This window comes from Lagopus muta (assembly GCF_023343835.1).
Source record: "Lagopus muta isolate bLagMut1 chromosome W unlocalized genomic scaffold, bLagMut1 primary SUPER_W_unloc_1, whole genome shotgun sequence".
Taxonomy (NCBI): domain Eukaryota; kingdom Metazoa; phylum Chordata; class Aves; order Galliformes; family Phasianidae; genus Lagopus; species Lagopus muta.
The window spans coordinates 556,025-565,695 of NW_026040168.1; the positions used below are offsets into that span (position 1 = coordinate 556,025).

The 9,671-nt window shown below is 46.4% G+C and overlaps 1 protein-coding gene across 1 annotated transcript; it reads left to right on the forward strand.

Moving 5' to 3' along the window:
- The first annotated feature begins 912 nt into the window (after window positions 1–912).
- Window positions 913–5,424, forward strand: LOC125687570 (uncharacterized). Its single transcript, XM_048932757.1, has 2 exons — window positions 913–989; window positions 4,061–5,424. Exon 2 carries the CDS (start codon window positions 4,112–4,114, stop codon window positions 5,267–5,269), a length of 1,158 nt encoding a protein of 385 aa, XP_048788714.1. The 5' UTR covers window positions 913–989; window positions 4,061–4,111; the 3' UTR covers window positions 5,270–5,424.
- Window positions 5,425–9,671: the final 4,247 nt, after the last annotated feature.

The following is a 9,671-nucleotide window of genomic DNA, read 5'->3' on the forward strand; positions in this document are numbered from 1 at the left end:
TCTTGGTGGAGAATGCGGGCACAGGCTGTTTTTTAGCTTTTTAGAATGAATCTCTCTCTGCTCTCGGAGAGCTTCGTTGGGAAAGTTTATCTTGTTCACCGGTGCTCACTGAAAACTTGACCTTGAAAGTCTAGGCGGACTGCCAGTGTTCGGGGATATTTGTAAACTTTGAGCACTGCTATCTTGCTCCCGTAAAGAGAGAAAAAAAATGATTTCACTTTCTCTTTTAAACCTGTTTGCAGAGGGAGCTGCTAATTTCACAGAACTTGGGATTTTTAAACAGGCTCCCAGTCTCTCCTTTGAATCCTTTATGAGGTTTTTGAATGCTCACCTGATGGCTTTGTTAATCTCCCTGAATTTACTGTTCATTATTTCAGTCAGTTTTTGAATTTATTGTATTTTGAGGAAGCCTTCCCCAAAACCAGAGAATATTGAATGGCAGGGAGTGTGGAGAGGCTTGGGAGAGATTTTAGAGAGATGGACATCTTCGGTGTCATGCAACTTTACTCCTGAACACCTGAAAGACCCTGAAAGCTTAAGCATTTATTTGAGACAGGAATGTTGCGGCTCAGGCAGATCTGAGGAGGCACAAATGATTTGGGGCCTGGCTAATGCTTATCGGGCCTTATTCAATAGCATCCCAAAAAGGGACAGAGTTTGTGAAATTGAGAGTGTCTGAGAGCTGAGAGGGAGAATCTCAGGGCTGAGAAGGAGAGTTTCCAGGAGAGACTCCGAGCCGAGAGGGAGAATCTCCAGGTCCAGAGAGTCTCCTAGTTGAGAAACAGAGTCTCCAAACGCAAAGAGAAAGTCTCCAAGCTGAAGTCGAGAATCTCTGAGCTGATAGAAGGAATCTCCAATCTCAACGAGATGCCTTCGAATCGTGTCGTATTGTGGGAAAGCATCGCAGATGGAAATCTGCTGTGTGGAGCCCCACACGACAAGTTGCAGAGGCCACCGAAGGGAAAGGAGAATCAAGCCAATTTGCAGAGGTAAAGGCTGTCCAGCTGGCCTTAGATGTTGCTGAGCGGGAGAGGGGGCCAATGCTCTATCTTTACACTGACTCATGGATGGTGGCAAATGCCTTATGGGGGTGGTTACAGCAGTGGAAGCAAAATAACTGGCAAAGAAGGGGTAATCCTATTTGGGCTGCTGAACTGAGGAAAGACATTGCTGCCCGAGTAAAGAATATGTTTGTGAAGGTGCGCCATGTAGATGCTCATTTGCCCAAGATTCGGGCTACTGTAGAACAGGAAAATAACCATCAGGTAGACCGAGCTGCCAAAATTAAGGTGGCTCGAATAGACCTGGACTGGCAGAACAAGGGTGAATTATTTCTAGCTCGGTGGGCCCATGAGACCTCAGGTCATCAAGGAAGAGATGCAACATACAAATGGGCTAGAGACCGAGGGGTGGACTGAACTATGGATGCCATTGCACAGGCTATTCATAACGGTGAAACGTGTCATCATCAAACAAGCCAAGAGGATGAAACCTCTCTGGGAGGAAGGGCGATGGCAAAAGTACAAATATGGGGAGGCATGGCAGGTTGATTATATCACCTTGCCACGATCTCGCAATGCTAAGCGTTATGTGCTCACCATGGTGGAGGCAACAACCGGGTGGCTTGAAACATTTGCAGTACCGCACGCTACCGCCCGAAACACCATATTAGGGCTTGGGGAAACAAGTCCTGTGGCGACATGGCACCCCAGAAAGGATTGAGTCAGATAATGGGACTCATTTCAAAAATTCTCTTGTAAATACTTGGGCCAAAGATCATGGCATCGAGTGGATTTATCATATCCCCTATCATGCACCATCCTCTGGTAAAATTGAACACTACAATGGGTTGCTAAAAACCATGTTGAAAGCAATGGGTGGCGGAACATTTAAGCATTGGGATAAACATTTGGCAGAAGCCACCTGGTTAGTCAATAGTAGAGGATCAATCAATCGCGATGGTCCTGCTAGCTCCCTACATACTGTCAAGGGAGATAAGGTTCCTGTAGTACATGTAAAGAACATGCTGGGAAAAGCGGTTTGGGTCTTTCCAGGTTCTGGGAAGGGCAAAACTCTTCGTGGAACTGTTTTTGCCCAGGGGCCTGGGTCCACTTGGTGGGTGATGCAGAGAAACGGGGATGTTCAGTGTGAACCACAAGGGAATTTGATGATGGGGGAGTGCAGCCAGTAATTCCATGTAAATACACAGATTTTTGTGTGTGCGTGTGTTTAATGTTTGATAATTACTGTTTGTATATATATTAAGCACGATGTAGTGATGTAGAATAAGGGGTGAAATGTCATGGTTTTGTGATTTTTGTCTTTCGGTATTCCACATCATAACATCATGAGGGGCAATGGGACTTAAAATGTCAATGCTCAAGTCCAGGGTACCTGCCCTGAAGAGAAGGAGAACTAAATTCCCCAGTGGACCTTGCCGTCAGGGAGAGGAGGTTTAACTCCTGGCAAGGTCACCTGATTGTTTCTTACTCACCTGCCCTTTGTCATGGGCGCTGCTCCTGTCTCCCTGCTGCTCAAATGGACTGTGCATCTCACCTCAGCGTTGTGGTGAGGCCTATCCACCTTTCGGACATTCTCTCTCTCATTATATTTGATTTATTAGCTTCAATTCTGATTATATTGTATTACAGTGTGTTATCTTGCATTCCGATAATATACTTCGTAAATTAGTTTGTTTCTCCTCAGATCGGTGCCGCTGTTTTTAATTATTTTGGGGTCCCCTGTTTCCTTTTTCCGGAGGCGCGGATCTGCGGATACCGCCGCCCCGCTCATCACTGAACTGGGCTGAACCAGCCCGTAAACCGTTGACATACAGGGATATGTACTTTGAATTGGGGCAGTGACACTTTAATGCCCCATACACTGCATGAAGTTTTAATGTGGAATACTGAAGCCCAAAAACAAAAAAACAAAAAACAAAAACAAAAAACAAAGAACCATGACATTCCACCCCTTATTCTACATCGTTACATCTTGCTTAAAACACATATACATACATACAAACAAACAAAAAAAGATTAAAATGCAAAAGAGAAAAGAGAAAAAAGAGCAAATAATCCATATCTTTCTCTGTGCTGCTTTCGCTATTAAGCGAAGCAAAGTGAAAGGTGAATTTCCTGACCAGGAAATTCATTTCCTAGGTATGAAGTGGCAAGATGGCCGTCGTCATATCCCGACAGATGTGGTTGACAGAATCACTGCCACGTCTCCGCCCACTAATAAGAAAGAAGCACAATCCTTTCTGGGCATAGTGGGTTTTGGCAGAATGCATGTTCCAAACTACAGCCTCACTGTAAGCCCACTTTATCAGGTGACACGGAAGAAGAATGATTTTGTGTGGGGTCCTGAGCAGCAGCAGGCTTTTGAGCAGATTAAACAAGAGATAGCCCGTGCTGTGGCCCTGGGGCCAGTACGGATAGAACAGGATGTGAAGAACATCCTCTACACTGCTGCTGGAGAGAAAGGCCCCACTTGGAGTTTGTGGCAAAGAGCCTCAGGAGAGACCCGAGGCCGACCCTTGGGATTCTGGAGTCGAGCCTACAGGGGGTCAGAGGAGGGCTACACTCCAACTGAAAAGGAGATCTTAGCTGCATATGAGGGGGTTCGGGCTGCTTCCGAAGTGGTCGGTACTGAAACACAGCTCCTTCTGGCACCTTGACTGCCAGTGTTGAACTGGATGTTCAAGGGAAAGGTTCCTTCCACCCATCATGCTACTGATGCCACTTGGAGTAAGTGGATTGCACTGATTACACAACGAGCACGGATGGGGAACCTCAGCCGTCCAGGAATCCTAGAAGTCATCATGGACTGGCCTGAAGGTAAAAAGTTTGGAACACCACCAGCAGAAGAAGTATCACGTGCTAAAGAAGCCCCACCATACAATGAACTACCAGAGGATGAAAAGAAATATGCCCTGTTCACAGATGGATCGAGTCGTATTGTGGGAAAGCATCGCAGATGGAAATCTGCTGTGTGGAGCCCCACACGACAAGTTGCTGAGGCCACCGAAGGGAAAGGAGAATCGAGCCAATTTGCAGAGGTAAAGGCTGTCCAACTGGCCTTAGATGTCGCTGAACGGGAGAGGTGGCCAATGCTCTATCTTTACACTGACTCATGGATGGTAGCAAATGCCTTATGGGGGTGGCTACAGCAGTGGGAGCAAAATAATTGGCAAAGAAAGGGCAAGCCTATTTGGGCTGCTGACCTATGGAAAGATATTGCTACCCGAACAAAAAATATGGTTATAAAGGTGCGTCATGTAGATGCTCATGTGCCCAAGAGTAGAGCTACAGAAGATCAGCGAAATAACCATCAGGTAGACCGAGCTGCCAGAATTGAGGTGGCTCAAATAGACCTGGACTGGCAGAACAAGGGTGAGTTATTTTTAGCTCGGTGGGCCCATGAGACCTCAGGTCATCAAGGGAGAGACGCAACATACAAATGGGCCAGAGACCGAGGGGTGGACTTAGCTATGGATGCCATTGTACAAATCATTCATGACTGTGATACATGCGCCACAATTAAACAAGCTAAGAGGATGAAACCTCTCTGGGAGGAAGGGCGATGGCAAAAGTACAAATATGGGGAGGCATGGCAGGTTGATTATATCACCTTGCCACGATCTCGCAATGGTAAGCATTATGTGCTCACCATGGTGGAGGCAACAACCGGGTGGCTTGAAACATATGCAGTACCCCATGCTACTGCCCGAAACACCATATTAGGTCTGGAGAGGCAAATCCTGTGGCGACATGGCACCCCAGAAAGGATTGAGTCAGATAATGGGACTCATTTTAAAAATTCACTTGTGGATACTTGGGCCAGAGAACATGGCATCGAGTGGATTTATCATATCCCCTATCATGCACCAGCCTCTGGTAAGATCGAACGCTACAACGGGTTGTTAAAAACGATGTTGAAAGCAATGGGTGGCGGAACATTTAAACACTGGGAGAAGCATTTGGCAGAAGCCACCTGGCTGGTTAACACCAGAGGATCAATCAGTCGAGATGGTCCTACCCAATCCAGCTCCCTACATATTGTAGAGGGAGATAAGGTCCCTGTAGTACATGTAAAGAACATGTTAGGAAAAGCAGTTTGGGTTTTTCCTGCTTCTGGGAAGGGCAAACCTATTCGCGGAACTGTCTTTGCCCAGGGACCTGGGTCCACCTGGTGGGTGATGCAGAAAAACGGGGATGTTCAGTGTGTACCACAAGGGAATTTGATGTTGGGGGAGTGCAGTCTGTAATCCCATGTGTTAAGCATGATGTAGTGATGTAGAATAAGGGGTGGAATGTCATGGTTTTATGATTTTTGGTCATCAGTATTCCACACCATAACATCATGTAATGCACTGGGGGTGGGGTTTGATATCTGCCGAATGTTCGTCCGTCGGAGAACTACTTTTCCCCAGGAGACTTTGCGGTCAGCAAGGGGATATAACTCCAAGCAAGGTCACCTGATCCTGCTTCTTCGCCTGCTCTTCGCTTTCTGCGCTTCGCCGTCTGTACTTCAGTCACTCAACTGGACTGCACTTCTCACCCCAGCATTGTGGTGAGGTCTATACAATTCAAACAGACTCTCTCTCTCTCTCTCTCTCATTGTATTTTACTAATACTATATTTAGTAAAATCATTTGTTCCACCTCAGATCAGTGCTGTTGTTTTCAAGTATTTTGGGGTCCCCTGCTTCCCCTTTCCAGAGGCGCGGATCCGCAGATCCCTCCGCCCCTGCTGGTCACGGAACTGGGCCGGACCAGCCCATAAACCGTTGACAATTTATTAGCTTCAATTCTGATTATATCGTATTATAGTGTGTTATCTTGCATTCTGATAATATACTTCGTAAATTAGTTTGTTTCTCCTCAGATCGGTGCCGCTGTTTTTAATTATTTTGGGGTCCCCTGTTTCCTTTTACCGGAGGCGCGGATCTGCGGATCCCTGCGCCCCGCTCGTCACGGAACTGGGCCGAACCAGCCCGTAAACCGTTGACATTCTTGGTGGAGAATGCGGGCACAGGCTGTTTTTTAGCTTTTTAGAATGAATCTCTCTCTGCTCTCGGAGAGCTTCGTTGGGAAAGTTTATCTTGTTCACCGGTGCTCACTGAAAACTTGACCTTGAAAGTCTAGGCGGACTGCCAGTGTTCGGGGATATTTGTAAACTTTGAGCACTGCTATCTTGCTCCCGTAAAGAGAGAAAAAAAATGATTTCACTTTCTCTTTTAAACCTGTTTGCAGAGGGAGCTGCTAATTTCACAGAACTTGGGATTTTTAAACAGGCTCCCAGTCTCTCCTTTGAATCCTTTATGAGGTTTTTGAATGCTCACCTGATGGCTTTGTTAATCTCCCTGAATTTACTGTTCATTATTTCAGTCAGTTTTTGAATTTATTGTATTTTGAGGAAGCCTTCCCCAAAACCAGAGAATATTGAATGGCAGGGAGTGTGGAGAGGCTTGGGAGATTTTAGAGAGATGGACATCTTCGGTGTCATGCAACTTTACTCCTGAACACCTGAAAGACCCTGAAAGCTTAAGCATTTATTTGAGACAGGAATGTTGCGGCTCAGGCAGATCTGAGGAGGCACAAATGATTTGGGGCCTGGCTAATGCTTATCGGGGCCTTATTCAATAGCATCCCAAAAAGGGACAGAGTTTGTGAAATTGAGAGTGTCTGAGAGCTGAGAGGGAGAATCTCAGGGCTGAGAAGGAGAGTTTCCAGGAGAGACTCCGAGCCGAGAGGGAGAATCTCCAGGTCCAGAGAGTCTCCTAGTTGAGAAACAGAGTCTCCAAACGCAAAGAGAAAGTCTCCAAGCTGAAGTCGAGAATCTCTGAGCTGATAGAAGGAATCTCCAATCTCAACGAGATGCCTTCGAATCGTGTCGTATTGTGGGAAAGCATCGCAGATGGAAATCTGCTGTGTGGAGCCCCACACGACAAGTTGCAGAGGCCACCGAAGGGAAAGGAGAATCAAGCCAATTTGCAGAGGTAAAGGCTGTCCAGCTGGCCTTAGATGTTGCTGAGCGGGAGAGGGGGCCAATGCTCTATCTTTACACTGACTCATGGATGGTGGCAAATGCCTTATGGGGGTGGTTACAGCAGTGGAAGCAAAATAACTGGCAAAGAAGGGGTAATCCTATTTGGGCTGCTGAACTGAGGAAAGACATTGCTGCCCGAGTAAAGAATATGTTTGTGAAGGTGCGCCATGTAGATGCTCATTTGCCCAAGATTCGGGCTACTGTAGAACAGGAAAATAACCATCAGGTAGACCGAGCTGCCAAAATTAAGGTGGCTCGAATAGACCTGGACTGGCAGAACAAGGGTGAATTATTTCTAGCTCGGTGGGCCCATGAGACCTCAGGTCATCAAGGAAGAGATGCAACATACAAATGGCTAGAGACCGAGGGGTGGACTGAACTATGGATGCCATTGCACAGGCTATTCATAACGGTGAAACGTGTCATCATCAAACAAGCCAAGAGGATGAAACCTCTCTGGGAGGAAGGGCGATGGCAAAAGTACAAATATGGGGAGGCATGGCAGGTTGATTATATCACCTTGCCACGATCTCGCAATGCTAAGCGTTATGTGCTCACCATGGTGGAGGCAACAACCGGGTGGCTTGAAACATTTGCAGTACCGCACGCTACCGCCCGAAACACCATATTAGGGCTTGGGGAAACAAGTCCTGTGGCGACATGGCACCCCAGAAAGGATTGAGTCAGATAATGGGACTCATTTCAAAAATTCTCTTGTAAATACTTGGGCCAAAGATCATGGCATCGAGTGGATTTATCATATCCCCTATCATGCACCATCCTCTGGTAAATTGAACACTACAATGGGTTGCTAAAAACCATGTTGAAAGCAATGGGTGGCGGAACATTTAAGCATTGGGATAAACATTTGGCAGAAGCCACCTGGTTAGTCAATAGTAGAGGATCAATCAATCGCGATGGTCCTGCTAGCTCCCTACATACTGTCAAGGGAGATAAGGTTCCTGTAGTACATGTAAAGAACATGCTGGGAAAAGCGGTTTGGGTCTTTCCAGGTTCTGGGAAGGGCAAAACTCTTCGTGGAACTGTTTTTGCCCAGGGGCCTGGGTCCACTTGGTGGGTGATGCAGAGAAACGGGGATGTTCAGTGTGAACCACAAGGGAATTTGATGATGGGGGAGTGCAGCCAGTAATTCCATGTAAATACACAGATTTTTTGTGTGTGCGTGTGTTTAATGTTTGATAATTACTGTTTGTATATATATTAAGCACGATGTAGTGATGTAGAATAAGGGGTGAAATGTCATGGTTTTGTGATTTTTGTCTTTCGGTATTCCACATCATAACATCATGAGGGGCAATGGGACTTAAAATGTCAATGCTCAAGTCCAGGGTACCTGCCCTGAAGAGAAGGAGAACTAAATTCCCCAGTGGACCTTGCCGTCAGGGAGAGGAGGTTTAACTCCTGGCAAGGTCACCTGATTGTTTCTTACTCACCTGCCCTTTGTCATGGGCGCTGCTCCTGTCTCCCTGCTGCTCAAATGGACTGTTGGCATCTCACCTCAGCGTTGTGGTGAGGCCTATCCACCTTTCGGACATTCTCTCTCTCATTATATTTGATTTATTAGCTTCAATTCTGATTATATTGTATTACAGTGTGTTATCTTGCATTCCGATAATATACTTCGTAAATTAGTTTGTTTCTCCTCAGATCGGTGCCGCTGTTTTTAATTATTTTGGGGTCCCCTGTTTCCTTTTTCCGGAGGCGCGGATCTGCGGATACCGCCGCCCCGCTCATCACTGAACTGGGCTGAACCAGCCCGTAAACCGTTGACATACAGGGATATGTACTTTGAATTGGGGCAGTGACACTTTAATGCCCCATACACTACATGAAGTTTTAATGTGGAATACTGAAGCCCAAAAACAAAAAAACAAAAAACAAAAACAAAAAACAAAGAACCATGACATTCCACCCCTTATTCTACATCGTTACATCTTGCTTTAAAACACATATACATACATACAAACAAACAAAAAAAGATTAAAATGCAAAAGAGAAAAGAGAAAAAAGAGCAAATAATCCATATCTTTCTCTGTGCTGCTTTCGCTATTAAGCGAAGCAAAGTGAAAGGTGAATTTCCTGACCAGGAAATTCATTTCCTAGGTATGAAGTGGCAAGATGGCCGTCGTCATATCCCGACAGATGTGGTTGACAGAATCACTGCCACGTCTCCGCCCACTAATAAGAAAGAAGCACAATCCTTTCTGGCATAGTGGGTTTTGGCAGAATGCATGTTCCAAACTACAGCCTCACTGTAAGCCCACTTTATCAGGTGACACGGAAGAAGAATGATTTTGTGTGGGGTCCTGAGCAGCAGCAGGCTTTTGAGCAGATTAAACAAGAGATAGCCCGTGCTGTGGCCCTGGGGCCAGTACGGATAGAACAGGATGTGAAGAACATCCTCTACACTGCTGCTGGAGAGAAAGGCCCCACTTGGAGTTTGTGGCAAAGAGCCTCAGGAGAGACCCGAGGCCGACCCTTGGGATTCTGGAGTCGAGCCTACAGGGGGTCAGAGGAGGGCTACACTCCAACTGAAAAGGAGATCTTAGCTGCATATGAGGGGGTTCGGGCTGCTTCCGAAGTGGTCGGTACTGAAAC

Excerpts from the sequence above, each read along its gene's own strand:
- LOC125687570 (XM_048932757.1), top strand. The coding sequence starts at position 4,112 with ATGCTCTATCTTTACACTGACTCATGGATGGTAGCAAATGCCTTATGG.